Raw genomic sequence first — 22,582 nt, 5'->3', positions numbered from 1 at the left:
TACAATAAAATTTATAGGTTTAATAAAGTACATGAAGCAAGAAGTATTGTGAGATCTTAAAAACTGTACAAATCAGCAGGAATTTACATTTTCACAGTTGTTTTTTTTAAAAAAAAAAAAAAACGTATGCAAGATGTATGGAAGAGCTTCACCGTGTTATTTTTAATGTATGTGAGGCAGTTCTAATATTAGAACAACCTGTCAGGTGATCAAAAGTGACCTTACTGCTCAGTGTAAACACAGACAATTCATTACATTTCAACTTGTACTTTTTACAGTTATCCAGCAATACTGAGCTTTGCATTAACTAAAATATGAGAACACAGCAAAAATAAATGTATCCAGCAAGATCCTGAAGGGAACAGCCATCAGCTCGCTTTTTAGGCTGCCCTTTAGATGCAGGTGTGTGTGTGTGTGCACATTCCTGCAAGAAAAGTTGATTTTCCAGCACTGGTAACAATTTCCTACAATTGTAAATATACTTAAAAAGGAACGCTAACTTATAAAAAGAAATTGACAATGAAAGAAAGCAAGTGTTAATACAAACAAATACAAAGCATTTCAGATATAGAGAGAGACGTTATGATAAGCTAAAATAGATGAGTAGACCGTGTTGGTAGCTTTGCAGTTATGATGGACAATGGATAATCCAGTGACCCTTATTTTGATTGTGCATATGAAGCATATGTGCTCGTATGGCTGAGGAAGGATTTGAGAGCCAGATTTCTCTATATGCATTATTTCAGTGTTGGAATGGAGCCTCTCATTCTGTTTACCATCTCATCAACCACCTTGTTACCAGCTGACCTGTAACATCCAATTATATTCAACCTGACACTTTTCATTGACACTACTTGTGTGGTCTTGCCAAAGCTAATTGCTATCAGATTTCTCTTCTCCTTGCCCGCACATAACTGCAGTCTTATGTGTTTACAGTGGTTTATAGTTTTACAAGTTTAGAGTAACAGAATCATTCCTGTGTAAAATGCCTCAGACTAAAAATCTCTTCCAGAAATCTGACAGACTTATGAACTGTCCCATGCCAGATTTGTGTATTTCCTGTATTTCCTCTTCAAAGTCTTGTTTCTACTGTCTCAGACACAGTGTTCACTGTGGGTGTCGTGTTTTCTTTCTGATTACACCTTTGGCAGCAGGGCAGTGCCTGCAGCACCTCTTTGGGACCCTTATTCATGAATATATAGATGAAAGGGTCCACCAGAGGGCTGAGGTAGAGCAGCAAGTGAGACACTAGCCCCAGATAGCTCACCACCTCTGTCAAGGACAGAGCTTCAAGAAGGAGGTTGAGGATGAAAGGGACATAGAGGACAGTGTAGTTGGCCCAGATTGCACCGATACCCACCACTGTCCTTCTCCTCTCTGGTGATGAAGGATTAGATCTGGAGCAATTCAGAGCCCTCCATGAGTCCACAGCAAAGAAGAGGAGAAAGGGGAAAGGAGCAAGGAGAGCCACAGCGAACCAGAGGTTGTACTGTAGCACAGCGAGAGCCAGGATGGCGAATGGGGCAGCCCATGCTACCAAGGCCACTACGGGATGCCTCCTGATACTGGTGCAGCAGGCAAGGCATTGTGGGTAGGCCACCTGGAGATGGCGCTCCTGAGCTATGAACAGCATGAGGGTGATATTGGAGACGACACCAAAATATAAGATGAAGTCGGTGGGATTGGCAGAGAACGTGGACCCGCTGTCCACTTTCTGACTCACATCAGGACGTCCGAAGAAACTGATGATGTCAGAAACCAGGAGGAAGATGACGTGCATGGGAACTTTATTCCCACCTGGAAAACAAACACAGAAATTAAATGAATTGCTGAGCTATTGCTATTAAATACTTCACTTGTACTCAGGAAATACTAAAACCTATCAAGATGATGACATGTTGTTAGAAACAGGTGCTTATCCATTATTTGCTGATCCAACAGAAGTGCTGAAGATATTTATTCAGAAGCGCAGAAGTCCCTGATCACTAGCAGTTGGCGACTGTTTGTCCAGCACGTCCCACAGATACTCGATATTTTTGTTCAAAAGGGTTCACATTACTTTCTTGTATTTTACTGTATAGCTGCAGATTACTTATGAGACGTGGCCAAGGTCATTGGGGGATGAAGGGAAAAGAAGATTGATGTTTGCTGTTATAAGCATAGATTTCTGAGTATGTCTGTGAAGGTTCTCAGTCATCCAGGTCATCGTAGTCAAAGGAGCTTGCAAAGAAAAGCGTCTGGACTTCTTTAAGTTGCTTGAAGACGTTTCACCTCTCATCCGAGAAGCTTCTTCAGTTCTAAGGTCAAATGGTGGAGAGTCCCAGATTTAAACCTAGTGGGAGTGTCCCCCCACAGAGGGACAAAAGGACCCCCTGATGATCCTCTAATCGCCTGAGCCAAGGTGTGAAACTGGGTGTGGGTCACAATCAGATTTCTGAGTAATTTCAGATGATCTTCAAATAGTTTATCAAATTCATCCCAATGAAAAAAATACATAGTTATTTGAAACAGATGCACAGGCTGAGTAGCTTAAACAAAACTTTGCCTGTGGACATCTGATAACAGTTAGCCGTCAGCAGGCTTAAACAAGGTTTAACGCTTCCTCTCTAAATGTATGCGGCACAGCGCAAAATATCACATTCATCGTATTTGTGCTTTAACAACCTGTCTGAAAGTCTTTTACTTTTAGGAGGCAGCATTTAATCACCCCTTCTCCACTGAATGTGCATGTCGTAGACCACAGTCACCAGTAATTTGGGCTATTTGTTTAAAGTGTGTTAAGAGCCACTACATATCTGTGCCTACGATTCCTTTTGCTGTGGTTCAGTGGCTTGTTGCTTTTCTTCTCATTTCTTTTTACATTCTGTGAGGCATGTGTTCTACACCTAACAGTTTGAAGGTTTCTGGTACAAGAAGTATTCCTGAAGGTTATCAGCCAGGCTGTTATGATGCCAGAGACCCAGAGTTTATCTCCATGTGTCTGTGTTGAATTTTGTTTCAGGTCTTTTTGGTGCCATCAGTAAGCAGTCCCATTTAGATCAGTGTATTCTGCTGCTGCCATCACATTAGCTGTGATATCAACCTGTCGGGAGCATACGCTGCATTCCTGAAGACAAATGTCAGCCTCCTTTATCCCTCTTTGATGATATGATACAATCGTCTCCACTGTCTTTGGTTTACCTGTTTAGTGGCTCAGTAGATTTATAATAGTGGCTATATATTCAGGGTGAAGAAACAAATTTGTATTGTCTACATTTAGCTGTTACCTTGTGTGTAAATTTACAACTGCTGAAAGCAAGACATGAAATTTTACTTTTACATGAAATTTGACTGCCTCCTAGTGTCCAGCAGGATGCACAGGAGGTGCCCAGAAGCTGTTATCTGCCCAGTTTTTGAGGTAAAAGTAATCAAAGACAATTCATGTTAGATCGAAGGGGCTATTTTCTTTGGTTTCCATTAGCCACACTTGAAAAAGGTGTTCAGTGGTGACAAGCAGTTAGAAGTGGGGGTTAAAGTGATGCACAGTGATAAAATCCCAAGAATGAAACAAAACAAAAAACATATACTGTGCTGCACACACTGCTAGTGCCAACTTTGTCCCAGATTTAGCCAAAATGTCTAACTCAAACCTCTGCATCTTTAGCTCTGAAAGGCTGTACTCTAATCACAAGACATATTTAAACACAGAGAAGACAAACCTTTGGAGAGATTCTTGAGGATGTAAAGAGCGAGTCCAATGGCGGGCAGCCCAAGGCTGAAGGTCAGCCAATTCATCACTTTGGCTAAGTGGACATTGGTGGCGGTGTTATTAGTGGCGGTGTTATTAGCGGCATTAAAAGTGGAAATGACGAGGTCAGGGACAGCTATTGTCACCATGTTGTCAGCTATAAGAGGCTGCACAGCAGCTCTTTATGTGTTCAGCTGTTTAGATGATCAAAGAGGTGATGCTGTGAAGGCAGCAGGCTGTAGTGACCACCTACTGCAGTATGCAAAAACACAAGGACAAAATCATTTTTAATGTGCCAGATAAACACATCCGATATGTACATGTGAGCCCCTAAACACAAACCTCAATATAGACGAATAACAGTGCTTAGCTATCCACGATTCTGTCTAAACTATGCACTGAGCTCCCATTTAATTTAATATGAGACCTTTGAACTCTATTTCAATATAAGCACATTTCCTTTTAAGAAAAAAAAATGTTTTTTTGTTAACATGGTTATTTTTTTTTCTAAATAAATATATATTTGTCATCAAACTGACGGAACATACCAACATGACAGCAGCAGAGAAGCGAGTTAAGTTTAGAGATCGTTTAAGAGACAATTCATCCCCACATTTACATAATTTTCTGCTTCCCTGCAGTGCTACTTGTCCATCCAGAACGTCTGAGTGAGAGTTACCCGTTTTTGAGGTCTAGATTATAATGGAACTAAATGGTGCATCCTAAAAACATCCATTGCAATCCTGAATTCAGAGAAAGGACAGACTGTATTTTTATCATTTTTAATAACTTTCTTCATGTCCTACCTGTGGTGTATGTCGTGTTTACTGCCATGCGTCAAAACCACTTCAGGTGTGATCCCAGCCTTTTTTCCAGATTAAATTCAAAAACTGTTCAAATATATCAGTTCCGTCTTAAAATGTCAGACACCATGTGTCTGAGTAACATGTCTGGTGTGTGAATTAAGTCTTCTTGTGAAACTACGTGTCATGGAACTTTTACAAAGCTGTTTATTGCTGCTGTGCTGAGCCTCATGATCTCAACAGCGCTCAGAAAGCTGCTTTGAATGAGGCGTGGATGTGCTCAGCCTCTGTTGGTGTTCGTGTCTGTGACACAGCAGGATGAGAAGATTTGCATTAAAAACTGATATCAGTATAATTTAACAGCCTGTATGTAAACTTTATTTCTGTATGTTTGTGTCGCACTATTTTTTATTTCTAAAGGGAGGGGCTTAGATTTTATTTTTACCCAGGAGGATTATTTGCCTTAAAGAGTTGTTTGTTTTATATCAAATATATGACTCACAAGGGCAAAACAGACCAAAAAACAGGAAACGCAACAAAAACAAATCAAAAAACCCTCAAATTATTCCGTTTTTTTTAAATTAAATACTGTAATTCCTAAAATGGTAGTTGTTGTTTTTATTTTTGTTTGTTTAAAATGCTGCCATATTTTCTGCTTTGTTTTTCTAAATGTTCTTTTTGTTGTTGTTGTTTTTGTCTTTTTCTTTGAAGTTCTAAGGCTCAGGGCTATAAATGGTCAAAAGTGATCAGACAGAACAAATTATTAACTTGCTAAAGTGGTAAATAATGATTTTTCTCTTTCTAAAACTGATCGGATAGAAAACCTAAAACAAAACTTTTCACATGCGCTAAATAACAATAAATGGAATCTCATGTTCATTAGATTAGTATTAGCTACACAACCTGATAAAGGTTTTTACTTTATGTGACTATGCAGGAGAAAAAATGTAAATGAAGAATGTGAGCAGAAATTCTTTGTACATTGTGCATCAGAGTAAAATATACAGGAGCTGAACAGGAACCTGGACTGAACAATGATTCCCTTCTTAATTTGATCTGTTTGATGTAGCCTTGCATATCTTACTTCTTCTGCACAATGTTTTAGATTTCATTTTCCAGTTTTTCCTTTTTAAGGCAGCTGAGATATAAAACTACTTTTACACTCCTGTTGCATGTCCTGTAGCTGGTACCAGGAACTCACTAAGGACAAAAAGCAAGCTGATTTCATACAGGAGGGCATACTAACATTTTCTGGCACCAAAAGCATTTGAAATAGTGTAATATGTGTCGTAAAACATACTAAATATTTTTTAAAGAGGCCGTTTTGATATTAGAATGGACCTACAATGGCCTGCAGTACTACAAACAGGAAGGACAGATAGACACTTGCTAGCCAACATTTTATAACAGTGTGCCAAGAATGTAAAACCACTTGAACATGTAGCAAACACATTTATCCAGCTAGGATCTGGGGCTATATTCCAGAGAGCAGGTTTAAAAAATCCTGACTAGAAATGAGAAACTGAATTTCCAGAAAAACTGATCAGCTTGCAGAACCTGAGTTTTGATTCAGCTGTAAAGGGCAAATAAATGTGTTTGAGTGTGGACCATGAGCCCCATAGAAACAAATAAATAATACACAAGGGAAAATGAGTCATCGTAATCAGCATTCTCCACTCAGTCAGCATTTATCTGCACTCAATTTAACTCTATAAATAAAGCAGGAGTCAACCAAATTTTTCATGTGATTCTTGAGTTGAATTCAGCTGTAACTTGAGAAGACCTTGTTCGTAGATCGTATATGTTTGAAATTTCATACATACGTGATCACTACAGTAAGAGGCTGACAGCCTGATGCAAACTAAACAAACAAAAGTAACAAATTAATATCAAAATGGCAACTTTGTGACTGCAGAAATGAAAAAGAGCCTCGGTCAGCTGGTTCAGTTGCAGCTTCAGAAGAGGAGTCAGAGAGAAGTTCTGCCAGTAAGCTAGGATCACAGAAACTGTTACCCTGGTAACAGACTCAAAATGTAAGCTAAACCTAAATTTAAGGCTCACAGTAATTTTATTAATAGTTGAATCACAGAAAAGTTTATAATAAAAAAAAGATCAATTACAATTTCTATATGAGGCCTTTGTTTTGATTTTTAATTTTAATCTTAATTTCGAAAGCATGTAACTGTTACATTAAATAATCAAACCTTCAGGGATACAGTGGATTTAAAGACTGAGTCACAAATCCTGCTGCTCTGTACTTTCTCCCACAGACGCTTCATTCAGCACATTCAGATAAACACCACTGAAAAGACTCCAGTACATCCTGATTTTCCTTCATTTCTGATACACCTTTTGATTTTGTTGCTTTAATAACATAAAACAACAGATTCACACTAGCAGTTTCCATTTTACATTATGTAGAGGCTGATGTGTAGAAAACCTCAGTAATAACTTAACCTGATCATCATTTTAAAACAAAATCAGTACTTCTTTTATTAGTTTAGCATTAGGATACAGTGAAAATGAGTCAAACTCATCATGTCAGGGACTGGAAAATGAAACTAACTTGCTTTGGCGCTTTCAGATTATGAAGGAATTTCAATAACAGAGAAGGAGCTCCTTAACAATCCAACACAGAAAAACATCCATGAAATGTTTCTAATAATGTTGTCCATCAATTCAAAGAAACGCAGTTAGGTCTGTTTAGCCTAGCTGCATTCTCTTTTGTCCTCCGAGAGGAAAAGAGCTAGAGGTCACGAGGGGCCTGAAGGTGCTTCTGCTTTGCCTTTTTTTGTGGGGTCCATAACAGTTCCTTCATACGCGACCTTGTTTTTGATGCCTTCCTGTATCAGCCTCTGCTGCACACGGAGCTTAGCATTGTTCATCCTGCAATAAAACCTTAACAGTGGGAAGAAACAGGAGCATTCCAGTTACACAACAAAGTAGTAAACAAGCTAGACAGGCGAGAAAGAGCCAAAACAGAAATGTTTATTCTGACTAAAACGTGAAAGGCACTGAAGAAAAATTGTGTCCTTAAGACCTACCAGGACCCGAGTGTGGTGACCATAAAACCCGCAAATCCCACATCAAAAGACCTCTTCACCCGACCTGAGGAAAACAAGAAAACGAGTCAGATAACTATAAGACGAACTGGAATAACTTTTGTTTACTTGCATTTCTGTTTAAAGGGACTACCATAAAATGTGTATTAAGGTTTGGATACATCAAGAGGTTTTGGCTTTGCATGATGAACTGTACAAGAAAATTATAGTAAATTACTCCACATGCGAACCGTGACACACGTCCCCTCTGATGCTGCGTCAGGAAGGGTACTGCATGTTGTGCCAAAAGGTGATTTACGTTATTTGCCAAAAAAATGATTGCCTGTATTTAAACTGTTCTAAGTGACTTGTTGGCCTATAATCTGTGATATGTTTGCCAAATAGATTACTCGTGAAACATATAAAGTCATTTTGAGTCGCAAACAGCATCCCTCTCACAAGGTGGAAGCTGCGATCAGATTTTGGCAAAGTGATTATTAGATTTTCTGTTTTTATCCAGATAAAGTCACATTGTTATCAAAAAGTATTTTTTAAAGTACTGTATTGATTATAATGTAGATACAGTAATGCAGCGTCATAAAAATAATTACAAAACACATCCTTTCTTTATTTTGTGCATATCCCCTTTATAAACCCTGTTGACTACAGTTACCTGCTGTAGCGACCTCTTGTGGCAAGGGAGCATCCAAAAGTAACTGTACTTTAACATTTGAGTGACAGTAATAAAAACAATCAAGCAGTAAATTCAGAGACATTTCAGACTCAAGACTCACTAGTAGCCAGAAAATAAAGCAGCCCAGCAGCTACTGAGCCTCCAGCTCCATGCAGGATGGCCTCCCTGGCACAAGGAGTGTTCTGGACATCCAGGATCCCCAGCAGCCTCAGACCCTGAAGAACAGACAGTAAAGACATACACGTTGATCTTAATTCCTTCCAAAAACGAATTCCATCTTTGTCTATAAATGCTTTACAATGTTGTGTGAACACTGTGTTTGTCAGTTAGGAAATAATCAGATGTTCATGGTGACCAACGGGCACCTACAACATTTTCCCCACACTGGGTAGAAATCCATTGATGCCAAAAAGAATATCTTTACAGTTTATTGCACGTTAATGTTTTCCAGTACTCACAGTCACACCACTCACAGTCCATTGTTTTTTATTCATTTAAATGTGTTGTTGTGAACACAGACAGGCGTTTTACAGAAATATTGAATAATAGGGTCAATAATCCGTAAGCCGAAGTTTTCGGATTGCCATACTGTTTAAGAAAATCGTTGCCTCACTAACAGGGATGCTGGTTTCATGTCTGCTACTTAAAGTTAATCTTTAAGCACCAAATTTCCAAATCGGGTCTTGTCTGAAGCGTCTTGTCTCACGAAGGTTATGTATCATCCAGCTGTCCTCTTTAACTGCTGCTTAATTTAAACGTTTGGCCTGTTGTCATTACTCGAATTGAGCTCTTTGTTAACTTATATTTTCCTCATTTTCTCCTACAGTTCAAATTAAACAAGCTAAATCAAATCGGCTGATGTTGACCTTCTGCAAACACCAATGCGTTTCCGCCGCGATTCCATCGAGTCCCTTCGAGTTCTCACCTTGGTCTGAGTCTCCCTATCTTCTCCTGCCATATAGCCGCCGTATTTGTGTCCTTCTTCAACGTGCAAGTTCAATTTATATTAAAAACATATAATCACTTTCGTAACAACATTGCCTCTATACGCATGCGTCGTACCTGTCGAATGGTCCGTTCCCTATAAGTCGCCGACTCAAACGTACTAAAGATGTGTGGTTCCGGCGTCTGCAAAAAATGATTTCCTATTGTTTTTCTGTGTTTTTCACGTCTAATATCGCTACTTAGTAGTGAACAGGATTTATAAAGGGGTTAGATATAAAACGTCAGTAATGACATGTTTAGCAAGTATCTTTATGACTCTTCATTACTGTGCCTACATTGTAATCAACCCAGGCCTTTTCGGTCACTTAAAATATGAACTGTGATGTTATTTGTTTTATTTATTTATTTATTTTCTACTATTTCTGTTGCCCTCTTTGCCAATTTTTTGAATTTTTTTCCCATGATAAATGAAAGATATATAAAACTGACTGACAAAAAATGATTGCAGTAGTGTTTACTACAGGCTATTTGCCAATATAAGCAGATATATATATATATTAAAAAAACTAAAAAAAATAAATAAACAGAGAACATTGACATTTGCAATCACTTTTCAGCTTGTAGATGTGCCTATTTGCTTTAAGGAAAAAAAAACTCCAGTAAACTGGTTGAAGACAATGTGTTCTAAATACAGACTGTGCTGCCTTGTTTTATGTGTTATAGAAAATGGATACAGTAAATAAATGGTTAATTAGTTAAATGGAAAAGAAACTGAAGTCACACTGCTGTGTCATCCTAACCTATCACAAACATTAATCCTGACGGGAATTATGTGACAGGGTAAACGTTTCCATTAAACAACATCAAACAGGAAGCCTGCATGTCACAATGATCCCCCATTTAAAAACAAGGTTATTTCACTACATCCGCAACAGATTAGCAGTCATCCTGTTTTGTTGGTAATTATTATTATTACATCACTTTAGGAGTCTGATTGAATATCACAAAAATGAAAGAGGAAGATTAAAGACTTGAGCACTGTACCTATAACAGGGGGAGTGACTAGAAAGAAGAGGTGTAGACTAATAAACAGTGTAAAACATTGTTTAAAGTTTGTGTCAAATATATTATAAAAGTTATTTGAACAGATTTTTAAGCATTCTCTGAACCGACTTTTATTTTTAATAGTTAAAGCGAAGACTGCATGTTTAGAACTGGGTGAAAACCATTTACATTTTTGGTGCTTCTGTGTCAAAAAAGGTTTTAAAAATAAATTTTCCTCTTAAAATTATATTTCTGCCAGCTTGTGAGTAAAAAAAAAAAAAGGTTTAAATGTTTTATCCTTCTAATAAAAACAGGTAGTAGGGATTAACACTGATATCCTATACGAGTTTGTTTGGTACTAGATACTTGACTCCTGTGTCCTTTATAAAGCTGGGCAGCTTACCTCCAGACACTGCCTGCAGCCACCGGAGAGGTAAGACATGCTGCTCTTACTAGCAGACAGATGATTTATATGAATGCTGTTTAAATGTGGAGGGCTATATAGATATTTACATATCTATATTATTAGCTTTAAAACTTTATTCTGTATTCCAGCTCCAGTATTATAAACACGGAGCTCAAGAAATTGAAATTGTTAATAGAAAAGCTGGTGTTTTTGCAGTATATGCTGACCTAATTAATAGATATTAGATGAGTTATTAATGATTTATGTGCATATATTTTATGTTTTACTTATGTATAGATATGTTAGTGACACAGATTTACACCAGGGATAGTGGTGTAACACCCAATTAAAGGCTTATTCTTTATTTAATCTGAAACATGAACACAATAAGGGGACAATACCTTTTAATTTTCTCACTGAAACTAGAATTACACCCAATATAGTCTAAAAATTATTTTGTACAATGCCCCCCATCATTATGTTTGCTAGCTGAAAAGTCTTAAGGAATAATTAACTAAGTGACTAACTAATGCAACTTGACGCCTACAGAATGATGGCACAGATTAGCAGAATGCTCCTTGCACTGATGTTGAGTTTGTTTGTTGGAGCTTCAACTTTCATCTTATCTCCTGCAGGTAAGAGAACTGTATGATTATTGTAGGAAGCTTATATTGATCTAAGATGTTATTGGAAATATTGTGAAAAAGGCGGAGGATTCTCTCATTCTTATATTAAAAATGCTGATAACATATATTTATATGTGTGCAAGGCTTTTATAAAGGAAATGTATAATAATAGAAAACAAACAAACAAAAATATAGAATTAATGGTTGTGTTCCAGTTGTGTTGTTCCAGTTTTGTACATAAAAACAAATTTAAAAGCTACATGACATCCTGTATTACCACAAACATCACAAACACCAAAATCTGTAACAAGTTTTAGGCTTTTATTTTTGGAACCAAATAAAAACTTATTCCACCATCAGCGGCCTTCCAGCTGCCGCCCTGTCAGCTCATCAACCAGACAGTGTCTCTGGAGAAGGAGGGCTGTCCCAGCTGTCATCCAGTGGAGACAACCATCTGCAGTGGACACTGCATCACCAAGGTAATGTGGTTCATGAGTGTAAAGGAGAGAAATATAAACCAAAAAGAATTTCAAAGCTGCAAAAATCAGGAGATAAAAACAAATCATTTGGAGGCCCAAAACCAAAAAATAATACAATCAGGGCTTATTTGATTCTTTACAAAAACATATGAGGTAACACTTTATACCCCGACCTGCAAATAAGGCACAAGTGTTCTGTACTTATGTGCATCTTGAAGGCAACAAGTCAGGTTTTTGCAAGAAACAATGAAACATGTACACTGTAAGTACCCCGCACTTGCCTACAAATTGCAAGTGTAGGGTACTTGCACCGTAGTCACTCCATAACATAACGTGCACCCCAGAAAGTACAGGGTACTTACAAGTGTTACCACATATTAATATCAGACTCTTTTCTTTTTTCTACATTTTCAGCTGCTGGTTACAGACACCACCTATACTGACTGGTGTTACAGTCCACATGCTATGCACTGATACACATTATGCAAAACTTCCACTTCATGCGTATACAAATTGGGAAAATATTCTGAGCAAGTCAGTCATGGTGCCTCTAAAGCTTATCAGTCAGCAAAAACTAATACCTGTATAACTGCATAATCTGTGGTTTAAAAAAATACGTGCTATTAAGAATGTGTTAGCTGCCGCTTCAAGCTATTTTCAATTTCAATTGATGTGTCTGTGGCTTTTATTGTGGTGAAATCAGGAAGGTTAAGTTTAAGTACTCCTGAAGTCACAAACATGCTGCCAGCTGCTGTTTGCAGTAAAGTCAAGCTGTGTGTCTAGTATATTTACCATGTGACTCCAGACCTTTATTATAAACATGTAAGTGACTAAACTGGGAAGAAAGTCAGTGCATTTCACCTGTATCTGTGTCACAGATACTAAAAACTTTCTGGTTTCTCAGCAAAAGTAAAGGAATATATTAAATTTCAATTCTATTTAATTTATATAGCAACAAATCACAAGAAACAGTCACCCCAAGGTGCTTTATATAATAAGGCAAAAACCCCAATAATAATACAGACAAAATTCCACCAATTAGATCACCCCCCCTTAGAGCAAGCACTTAGTGACAGTGGGGAGAAAGAACTCCCTTTTAACAGGAATAAAACTCCAGGAGTTCCAGGCTCAGGGAGGGACAGCGATCTGCTGTGACTGGTTTGGGGTGAGGGGAGGAAGACAGGAAAAAAGACACACTGTGGAAAAGAGCCAAAGATTAATAATAAATAATGATTAAAAGCAGAGTGGAGCATAAGAAAATAAATCCAATAAAACCACATCATGGGAAGCCTCTCTGGCAGGCTAGACCTATTGTAGTGTAACTAAGGAAGGATTCAGTCACCTGATCCAGCCCAACTATATGCTTTATGAAAAGAAAAAACCCAAAAGGTTTAAGCCTTAAAAGTAGAGAGTGTGTCTGACTCTGGTTGCACAGAAGAGGGCCCCGAAAGCTGAAGGCTCTGCCTCCCTTTCTACTTTTAAAAATCCCTCAGAACCAAAAGTAAATTTTACGACTTTATGGTGTACATTTGTGAGTTATACCAGGGAGTCCATTGGTTCTAAATTTGAGGAGCACATGCAGACTTGAACGCACCGAAGATGTAACACTATTAACAAGATAATCAACCTCTGTGGGAGTAGCGTTTAGGTAGCTCCCCTGCACTGTGTTGGCACATGGTTCATTGAAAGCATCAACTTTCCCTCACTGTGATGCACAACAGTTTAACAGTAAGACTTTATGCCTAAAACCAGGACTTTGAAACTTCATTTAACATTTTAGGTGAATTTCTTGTTTAAAAACAGTTGTCTGTGAAGGTTCTCAGTCATCCAGGTCATCGTAGTCAAAGGAGCTTGCAAAAGAAAAGCTTTAACTTTAACTTCTTTAACTTAAAGAAGTCCAGACGCTTTTCTTTTGCAAGCTCCTTTAAAAACAGTTGCTTCTGTAGTGTTATAACAACATTTTTGTAAGGACACTGTTTTCATTTCCCCTCCCTTTAGGACCCTGTCATCAAGATACCATTCAGCAATGTGTACCAGCATGTGTGCACATACCGGGACCTGTACTATAAAACATTTGAGCTTCCTGACTGCCCACCTGGTGTAGACCCGATCGTCACCTACCCTGTGGCTTTGAATTGCCACTGCGGTCGCTGTGCCATGGACACATCTGACTGCACCTTTGAGAGCCTGCAACCTGACTTCTGCATGAATGACATCCCTTTCTACTATTAAAAGAAGCTCAATCATATTTAAACACATTATACAGAGTATACGGAAGCTGCCCTGTTGTTTAGAATCAACCAGTAAAATATGTTTCTGCTATCGAAATAAACACATGATGAATATTTCTCTCAAACAGTGTCTTAAAAAAAGATAAAAGGTAACTGACGCCTGACATCTGAAAATTGACTCCACAGCTGGAGTAACTTTAACGTTCCTCATATCTTAAGGCCAGCAGACATTCAAAATGACATCTGTGTAAAATTTACATGGAAAAAAGTTCTTTCTGTAAAGTGATATATAACCCAATTCAACAGTTTATGAAGAATTTATGTCCCATTGCTAGTTTCAAGTCTTACTGATGTGACATGATGCATTCACTTCATAAACTGTGGATCCGATTACAGTCAGCCTTAGTAACTCTAATTTGTGACTCTAATTGAATTTTATCTACTTTAATTGGACATTAAAGTAGGCGAGAAAACTACATTGAAGACGGTTGAGCTGGCTCACAGTAAATGATGTGATGTGCACATTTAAACACAAGATCCAGAAGTCCATTCCAAAAGGTTTGTCTGTGTCAATTAATCAGGATTTGGTGTTCTTAATGGATGGATGATTAAGTGGATGGGTGGTGCACCATGTACATCTACTTGTATGGTCTTTGCCTGTAAGAGCTCCGTTGCCTGCTTATATTGCTTTGAGTAATCACACTTTCATATCTGAAGATAAGGGTATCAACTTGACAAAAATGTTCAATGTGTATTTTTCTTCCTGCGGGTTGTTTTGTGATTACAGTGAATAGAAGTGGCTCAGGTGACTCACCAAGAGACGTTATAATGCCCATCCCAGTGTTGTCCTTACTGTGGCAGTAAGGACAACGCTGTGCTCTCTTAGTTCCATGCTGAAGCTTTTCTCTAGGTCTGAGAAGGACCTAGAGTCAGATCCAATGCAGATGTGTGGTTTTACTTTGGAGAAGCACTTTAGTTAGGGGACTGTGCAAATGGGGGTAGCATTACTTAAATTTATCCAGATAACTCTGTGCAGCAACATTAATTAAGTCAGAGGTGAATGTACTGTCAATTGAAACCCCAGAGTCTTTTTTTAAACTTAGTTCTTTGTCCTCTCTCTGCTGGTAAAGATGTCGAAAGGCCACAGAATGCTAGATAAAGCTAGATAAAATGCATCATCCTTCATCAAAGATGAATTGGTCCAAATGCTCATTTTGTGGTTTCAGAAATGGGATTTCACAAACCAGTGGACAACATCATGCTGACTATGTCCATGTTTTATAAACAGCCTATGACCATGTCATGGAAAAAGGTGAGTAGTGTTAAAGAACAGAAGCAATAATAAGACAAAAGAATTAACAAACACTTTTTTGTACCAAAGCTATAATATGTTGTTAAACTTCTAGTTTTATTACAAGCATTTATCTCAAGCTAAACAGTGGTGTCTAAAGAGAAAATGTATATTCCTTGACTGGTTGGTGAGTGGTTGCTAGCTGTTGATAAAAATGGTCGCTAAGAGGATTTTGGACAAAAAACCTTGTTATTGCTTGGCTTGCCAGCAGATTGCCACTGATTGTCTCTTGTAATTTAGATAAAAGTATCCAACTTTTCTGCAAACACTCTCCAACAAGTCACAAAGTGGCAGTGAAAGTTGAAAAAGTTTATGTAAACTGGAAATGAAGACCGTTCACTGGTACTGCAGTGATTTCCAGGTTACATTACATTTTTCATATTTTTATCAGTTTTTTTGGTAATTGGCAAGTATTTGCAAAGAAGTTACTTTTTTCCATGCTTCCACTTTTTCCCCTATGGGCAACAATCTGCCTGCAATTACAGCAATCACAAGGAGGCTTTAAATGAAGCATATCCTTTTGTGCCCTACAGTATTTCACGTAGCAACCTGCAGGAACCACTCACCAACTGATTTGGGAATACACATTTTTCTTCATGAGCTGGGGCTGCCAGAGGATCACTGACTGATGTCTGGGCATGTGATCAAGGCCTTAGTGAGATGTTGAGCCCTCTCATGCTGCCATAACGACTTCAAACAAAATAAAGGGCATTTCATTTACAGGTTCCTATTGTAAATTCCTGTGTTTCAAAATAATTTCAAACGCTATAAATTTAAATGCCAGAATATATTCTACAGACTGGGTTTCAGAAAACACATCAGCTTTATTTTAATAAGGAGAGATCAATCAAAGGAACTGAACATGATTTATTAATGTGCAGAATTCAATTTGAGGTATTTGCCAGTTAGACTCTGATAGTCCATCCTGGCAGAATGGAATCGGAGCAGTGATAGGGATTAGGGCAGGACCCCCCGGAGTCTAGACGCTGGTGGTAGAGATGAAGATGGCGGCTTGAATGGATCACCTATTAGTGAAGAAACGATTTGACTTTTACCAATGGGATCTTAATATCATAGCTGTTAACCTCCCTTGTGGCCATAAAACGTGGAAGCTGCAATGCCCATCATGTTGAAAAGAAAGTTCAAGTTCTCTGTTCAGCTAAAAGAGACTTTTTCACTGGGATGTCAGACCTCAGGATCTTAAGCAGAAAAACAGCCAGTTTTTTATTGATGAAAAATGTATTTCTTTATTTCTTTATGTGAAATAATTATGAAAGATAAGCAGTCAGATCAGGGTGTCGCTTCAGAACGCAACAACTGACAGCACCTTGGGTCATCCCTTTGTCGCTGACAATGTACCACCTGTTGGTCTTTTCATCATAGCACTCCACATTGCAGAATGAGCCGCCATTGTGGAAACCTCCAACCACATACAGCTGGTCCTCCAGCACTGCAATGCCGAAGTTTTTGCGAGGGTGTAACATGGGAGCAACGCCAGTGTCTTGTTCTTGGGTCATATGCGATGACACTACGCAACTGAGTGATACCGTTAAAGCCACCAACCTGTGCAGACAAAGGACTTGTTACAGTCTGTAACGTAAAAATGTTCTGTTGTAAAAAAAGTAAATAGGTCTCCAGATTCCAAAATATCTGATTCTAGGGTAATTATAGAAATCACATTCCAATAATCCAGTACATGGTACTTGGAAAATAATACAGACTCCCAAATACAGGTATAGTAAACATTCCATGTTTGAATTTCTGTCCGTAGTAAGAGTATGTTTTAAGCTCTTCTTACTACATAGATTTCGTCATTGTAGGCGACCACGGCTCCCCCAGTCCTCCCGGTTTCCATGGGTGTGATCAGTGTCCACTGGTTGGTGTCAGGGTTGTAGGACTCAGCACATGACAGAGGTTCATCTCCAGTAAGACCACCACAAATGTACACCTAGAAATTAAAATCATGTTTAAGTCAAAATTAATAGAATTAAATGTTTCAGCTTCCAGAAAATACTTAAAAACACTAAAAATGTCTGAAGGTTCTCAGTCATCCATGTCATCGTATTCTAAGGAGCTTGGAAAGAAAAGCATCTGGACTTCTTTAAGTTGCTTGAAGACGTTTCACCTCTCATCCGAGAAGCTTCTTCAGTTCTAAGAGTCAAATGGTGGAGAGTCCCAGATTTAAGCCCTGTGGGAGTGTCCCCCCAAAAGAGACAAAGGACCCCCTGATGATCCTCTACCTAATTACATGAGCCAAGGTGTGAAAGAGGGTGTGGGTCACAATCAGCCAGGGTTTCAGGTGAGCTCATTGTGAAACCTGGCCCCACCCTATCATGTGATTTCCTGAGGTCAGATGGCCCAGGGTGTGAGTGGGCATTAAGGCGTCTGGGAAGCGAACTCAAAACTGGATTATAGATGGCAGACAGTTGGTGTCGTAAACCACCGCCTCTGTTAAAAGATGGTCGCTCACAGTGGTCATAAATGGCTTCTTTCACTCCTCTTTCAAACCATCTGTCCTCTCTGTCCAAAATGTGAACATTGGCATCCTCGAAAGAGTGTCCTTTATCCTTAAGATGCAGATGGACTGCTGAGTCTTGTCCCGTGGAGGTGGCTCTTCTATGTTGTGCCATGCGCTTGTGAAAAACTAAAAATGTTTTCATCAGATTTCTGTGTAGCTACTTTGCATAATAGTAGTAAAAATCTAAAAATGATGGTGTTATCCTAAAACATTTAGTTTTAGCAGAGGTTTGCTGCATTTATTTTCTGTATTTTGCAGACTTGGAAAATATGGATGCAGAAATTGTAAAATTACTATTTTTCACGATCTGAGGGTGAAGTAACCTTAACCTTCTCCCTGAGCTGTTGGATTAATGGTAATAGACATATTTAGTTTTAAAAAATATTATAAAACTGATACAATTCATAAACTATTCATATTTTCCACAGAAAGGTCCAGTGATGATTAAGCCCTCAAGCCGAAAAGTACATTTGCAAATCAGTGCCATGTTAAGCAAAACAAATAAAACAGGAATAAAGAAATTGCAGAGCCATAATATTCTTTTTAAAAAACATATATTTACTGAGATTAAATTAACAAAAAGATCCCAACCAAACCAAGAAAACCAAAACAATACTTTGCAGGATTGTTATAAGTTTGCAAGAAAAAAAGTACCAACCAAGGAAAGAATGTCTTTCTCAATACTCATGACATTATTCTAAAAAAAAAAAATCTTTTTTTAAAAATTACTCCCATTGGCCAGATTTATAAGACTATTAAAAAATGTTTTTTTGCACAGAAGCTCACAGAAAAGTAATATTTTACTGTGCTCTCATGTTCCAGTGCATAAATTCGTTGGTTGGCTGGCTCCAAAAGATAATAAATCCCCATATGTTGTAAATCCAACTACATAGCCTTAAAAATCATTTTTACAGCCAGACACAAAAGACAAAAAAAAAACAAACTAATCCATATGGATAGCGTCCTAGCTAAAATTTGGGTTTGTGACTGCTTTGGGAAGTGTACTGACAGATTAAGGCATTGGCATCTTTTGGTGCATTTCTAATGGAATTATTTGACTGTACATTTTATTGACGCAGCTTGTTAACCAAGGTTGTTAGCATTACCAGTTAACTTTGTCCATCACTTTCTCCACAAAACCAACATGGCAGAGATCTTCCACTACCTCAATTCCACTTACCTTACCGTGTAGTGTTGCAGCACCAGCTTCTGTCCTGGGCTTGTGCATCGATGCAATCATAGTCCACTGGTTGGTGTCAGGCTCATATCGTTCTGCAGTTTTCAGTTTCTTTTGTTTTTGGCACCCTCCCATAGCATATATGCAGCCATTCAGTGTGGCCACACTGAGAAAGCCCCGCTCTTCATGCATCGAGCCCACCTCTGTCCAGGTTTGGCTGGTGAGGCTGAACCTTCTCACATGACTTGAATAGCTTATGAAATCAAAACCTCCGATGCAATAAATACATCCATTGAGGTAAGCACAACCGTAGAATCCCAGAGAAGCATTGTGTCTCCAGCTCAGCGGCACCCAGTGGTCAGCTCGGACATTGTACAACTCAATCTTGTCACTTGGGAAATGACTCACCCATCCACCAACAGCCAATAAGACTTCAGACGGCAGGCGTGTTTGGGTCAGAGGTCTCTCCATATTGGACTCATTTAGCATCTGTATGGCAGTGGTTACCATATTCATGCATGCCGGACTACTACTCACCAGATCATTTCTGCTCACAGTGTCAACCAAGTACTCAGTGGGCAATAATAGTAAGCGGACCTGGATGAAAACAAGAATCATAAGGGAAAAAGGCAAGAAATACAACATTAGACTGTATATAAGAGTTGGACGTAGCCACCATGCCACCACACATTAGTGAAGTATAGCACTATCTCTATAATCAAAATGTCATGGAATCACCCAGATAGCTATGGTAGCTCCTGGCATCGCCTCCAATCAGCTGTGGCATTGCCCTTAAAGACCCTAACATTACCTGTAAAGAGCCACAGCATCACCTGCCAAACAGCAATGGCAGGTCATGGCATTAGCTCCAAACAAGCAGGGGTGCCACAGTCAAGTGTCAATGCCATTATCTAAGCACTGAGTAACCTCCTGCTGTAGAAACAGGTCCCACAATGAGGGTGTGTCCTGTTGTAAATGCCTAAGGACCAGTCAGTAAGTTCTGGCAGAACACTATGGGCATAGTCAACTTTTCTGTCAGAAAAGCTAAAGTGCAGTTCAGACAGATTATCAATAATGCACTTCTGAAACTACAAAACAACGGCCAGTTTTATCTGGACGCAAGTGTAAATAATACTTTGACAATTTATTAAGGACTAAATGATGAGCACCTTCTGATGCACACTCCCAAGTGAATTAGAAATAGCCCCCCCCCCCCCCCCCCCCCCAATGTGATTAAGAATGAAGAAGAATGATTTTCCTACATTAACTCTATTACCAAGCCTTAAGTTTGAGTAATTTTGCCATTGCAATTTTAGCTTTTTACACGTCAGCCGTAAAAGGCTGATGGGTGAGCAGGTGGGCGGCCTGGACACCCAACTCTGTAAACACAATAGTGTACAATCAAACTTCTTTTTTTGCATCAGGCATCAAGCTTATGCTTTATTTTTTATTCCTAATTCAAAGTGCTACAGCGGAAGTTACTTTCTATACTTTCAAACTTTACCATTCATTCAACAGCCCCTCACTGAGTAATAAACAAAATAAATGCACTTAGAGGAGGAATTAAATTGATATCCCATTTTCAGTTACCTGCTTGAGCAGTGCGGGCATGTCACACCCACGTTCCACAGGGGAATAGTTGATCCATCTGAGAATGGCCTCAAACACAGTGCTCTCCTGCTTCACATTGAGCTCATCCTTCTCGATAAGATCTGATAGTTGCTGCACAGAGAGCTGCAGGAACTCCAAGGAGAGTGCACCAACCTCTTCAAAGTGATGGAGGATATAGAGATAGGCCTTTCCCCTGAGGTCAGGACAGTTGTGTAAGTGTGCCAGATTGCAGATACTGACGCAGTTATTTACACAAAGCTTCCTCTCCAGGAAGTCGCAGCAGGCTTGAATGACGCCAGTCACGATAAAGTTGTCTGCTTCCACCAACAGCTCCAGTACATTGTCCTCCGTCACCACAACAGATTGGGTATAGGCATATTCCAAAATGAGGCTCATTACTTTTGGAGACACAGTGGGGAAGTTGTAGACCTTGTTTGATGGTAGTGGTTTGTAGCAGAAGAGATCCCTGTGCAGATTCAGATCAACATTTTCACATTGTCTCTCTGTCATGGAACTTAAAAAGTACCTGATGTCATGCAGCTCATAGTTAAATAGCATTTGTAGAATTTTTCAGCTGCATGCTTACTTGAGCAAGCTGTGATCAAAGAGATATGAAATTAAAGTAACAAAAATCTAAAATGACTTGATTTCAAATGGGCAGTCTCCTATTTAAGGTCATCTATTCAGACATGTCCAGAAAAACATTCAGCATTGCTGCTATGTTTAGACAGACAGAAGGATATAGAGTTGTCTAGGCATTGTAGCAAATATTCCTATACAGTAACAGGGTTAGGGCGACAGGGGACAGCAGGCATTAAATAGCTGCAAATATAATAACTGAATTTCACATTATCAAATTTACTGACTAGACAGAATTGGAAAGAGCGGAAATGTCCCACTGCAACAGAAATGGCATATCATTGGCCACCTCTCAGTCTGGCCCTAAATTGATTACCTGCCTATTTAGACATACAATTTCAGCTAAACTGGTGAAGGCACAGCTAATATCACCACTGATGTGGTCCTTTTGGTGCAGGCCAGTTTGTGCACAACTTTATTAGAACTGCTGCTGCTGTTGTCGTGCTGATGAAATATCATGAGAAAGCCAGTTTATAGTGTCTGTAATCTTTCAAACTACCTCTTACAGGCTCATTGTGGAGTCAAACACAAACCTATACTATATGTGTATCCCAACAAACCTCCCAAAATAAATAACTAAATAAAAATACAGGACTGATTTTTTCCCCCTAAAAATTGCTCCAGAACATTTCTAGTGATCAAAAAGTACAGTGTAACATTGAAACCTCCCAATACCTGCTGCACTGTGTTACATGAAAGCTTTGAAGTAGGATAAATGCAGAACCAAACCACAGCCAAACAACACAGGCCTGCTCACCTGAAGTATGCACTGCAGTTGCAGAGGATGATCCTGTGAATTTTAAACTCAACATCTCCAGCTCGGATCACAGAGTCACACAACTGTCCCTCCAGAAAAAGCTCACTAAAGACAGTACTACAGGTGCTGTTCATTATTCAGATGTTACTCAAGATGTTTAAACTTCTCAAAAATCTCCTGTTTAGTGTTTTCCTTTAGAGATCTGCCTACACTTTGTAAGGTACTTTGTCTAAATTACCGATTACGTTAACTTATGCTGCCTGGAAAGTGTCACTAGTCTGTTTATATTTGAAAATCATAGTGCTTCATTCTGTTCTTCCGTTAATTAATCGGGGAAAGGATTACAAATAAACCAAATTGTATTACAAAATCACAATTTCTACCTTAGTAAATTCAATTGTATGTATGACATTTTGCAAGCCTTGCATTTTTTAGGAACGTACATAAATATATTTTGCCAAATAAAATATTTATAAAAAATATCAGCGACAAAAACAGATATTAAATAAATGTAGAAGAAAAAATTATATATT

The 22,582-nt window shown here is 38.7% G+C and overlaps 3 protein-coding genes and 1 pseudogene across 4 annotated transcripts; 1 reads left to right on the top strand and 3 right to left on the bottom strand.

Annotated features, from left to right (window-relative positions):
• Nucleotides 1-933: 933 nt before the first annotated feature.
• Nucleotides 934-4,001, bottom strand: LOC145419638 (uncharacterized). The gene is made up of 2 exons (XM_080287863.1): nt 3,699-4,001; nt 934-1,797 (listed from the first exon to the last, which is right to left on the bottom strand). Exons 1-2 carry the CDS (start codon nt 3,874-3,876, stop codon nt 1,073-1,075), a joined length of 903 nt encoding a protein of 300 aa, XP_080143989.1. The 5' UTR covers nt 3,877-4,001; the 3' UTR covers nt 934-1,072.
• A 2,666-nt stretch (nt 4,002-6,667) lies between these two features.
• Nucleotides 6,668-9,372, bottom strand: cox20 (cytochrome c oxidase assembly factor COX20). Its single transcript, XM_026190807.2, has 4 exons — nt 9,191-9,372; nt 8,366-8,480; nt 7,575-7,638; nt 6,668-7,428 (listed from the first exon to the last, which is right to left on the bottom strand). The coding sequence occupies exons 1-4, from the start codon at nt 9,221-9,223 to the stop codon at nt 7,284-7,286; spliced, it is 357 nt and encodes a 118-aa protein (XP_026046592.1). The 5' UTR covers nt 9,224-9,372; the 3' UTR covers nt 6,668-7,283.
• A 1,260-nt stretch (nt 9,373-10,632) lies between these two features.
• lhb (luteinizing hormone subunit beta) lies at nt 10,633-14,110 on the top strand. The gene is made up of 4 exons (XM_026190806.2): nt 10,633-10,687; nt 11,210-11,295; nt 11,647-11,765; nt 13,764-14,110. Exons 2-4 carry the CDS (start codon nt 11,211-11,213, stop codon nt 13,995-13,997), a joined length of 438 nt encoding a protein of 145 aa, XP_026046591.1. The 5' UTR covers nt 10,633-10,687; nt 11,210; the 3' UTR covers nt 13,998-14,110.
• Nucleotides 14,111-16,567: 2,457 nt separating this feature from the next.
• LOC113035043 (kelch-like protein 10) lies at nt 16,568-22,331 on the bottom strand (annotated as a pseudogene). Its single transcript, XR_013900950.1, has 5 exons — nt 22,050-22,331; nt 20,633-21,119; nt 19,046-19,639; nt 17,146-17,295; nt 16,568-16,910 (listed from the first exon to the last, which is right to left on the bottom strand). The product of XR_013900950.1 is annotated as a kelch-like protein 10 (transcript).
• Nucleotides 22,332-22,582: the final 251 nt, after the last annotated feature.

The sequence above is a fragment of the Astatotilapia calliptera genome, chromosome 13, assembly GCF_964374335.1.
Source record: "Astatotilapia calliptera chromosome 13, fAstCal68.1, whole genome shotgun sequence".
NCBI lineage: Eukaryota > Metazoa > Chordata > Actinopteri > Cichliformes > Cichlidae > Astatotilapia > Astatotilapia calliptera.
Note: the sequence above shows the minus strand (reverse complement) of the source record. Positions and strands in the feature narration are given on the sequence as shown.

Excerpts from the sequence above, each read along its gene's own strand:
- lhb (XM_026190806.2), top strand. The coding sequence starts at position 11,211 with ATGATGGCACAGATTAGCAGAATGCTCCTTGCACTGATGTTGAGTTTG. Across the intron at positions 11,296-11,646 it reads TTTCATCTTATCTCCTGCAG|CGGCCTTCCAGCTGCCGCCC; the intron begins GTAAGAGAACTG and ends TTCCACCATCAG. Across the intron at positions 11,766-13,763 it reads GTGGACACTGCATCACCAAG|GACCCTGTCATCAAGATACC; the intron begins GTAATGTGGTTC and ends CCCTCCCTTTAG.
- LOC145419638 (XM_080287863.1), bottom strand. The coding sequence starts at position 3,876 with ATGGTGACAATAGCTGTCCCTGACCTCGTCATTTCCACTTTTAATGCC. Across the intron at positions 1,798-3,698 it reads CCTCAAGAATCTCTCCAAAG|GTGGGAATAAAGTTCCCATG; the intron begins GTTTGTCTTCTC and ends TTTGTTTTCCAG.
- cox20 (XM_026190807.2), bottom strand. The coding sequence starts at position 9,223 with ATGGCAGGAGAAGATAGGGAGACTCAGACCAAG. Across the intron at positions 8,481-9,190 it reads ATAGGGAGACTCAGACCAAG|GGTCTGAGGCTGCTGGGGAT; the intron begins GTGAGAACTCGA and ends TCTGTTCTTCAG. Across the intron at positions 7,639-8,365 it reads GCTTTATTTTCTGGCTACTA|GTCGGGTGAAGAGGTCTTTT; the intron begins GTGAGTCTTGAG and ends TGTTTTCCTCAG.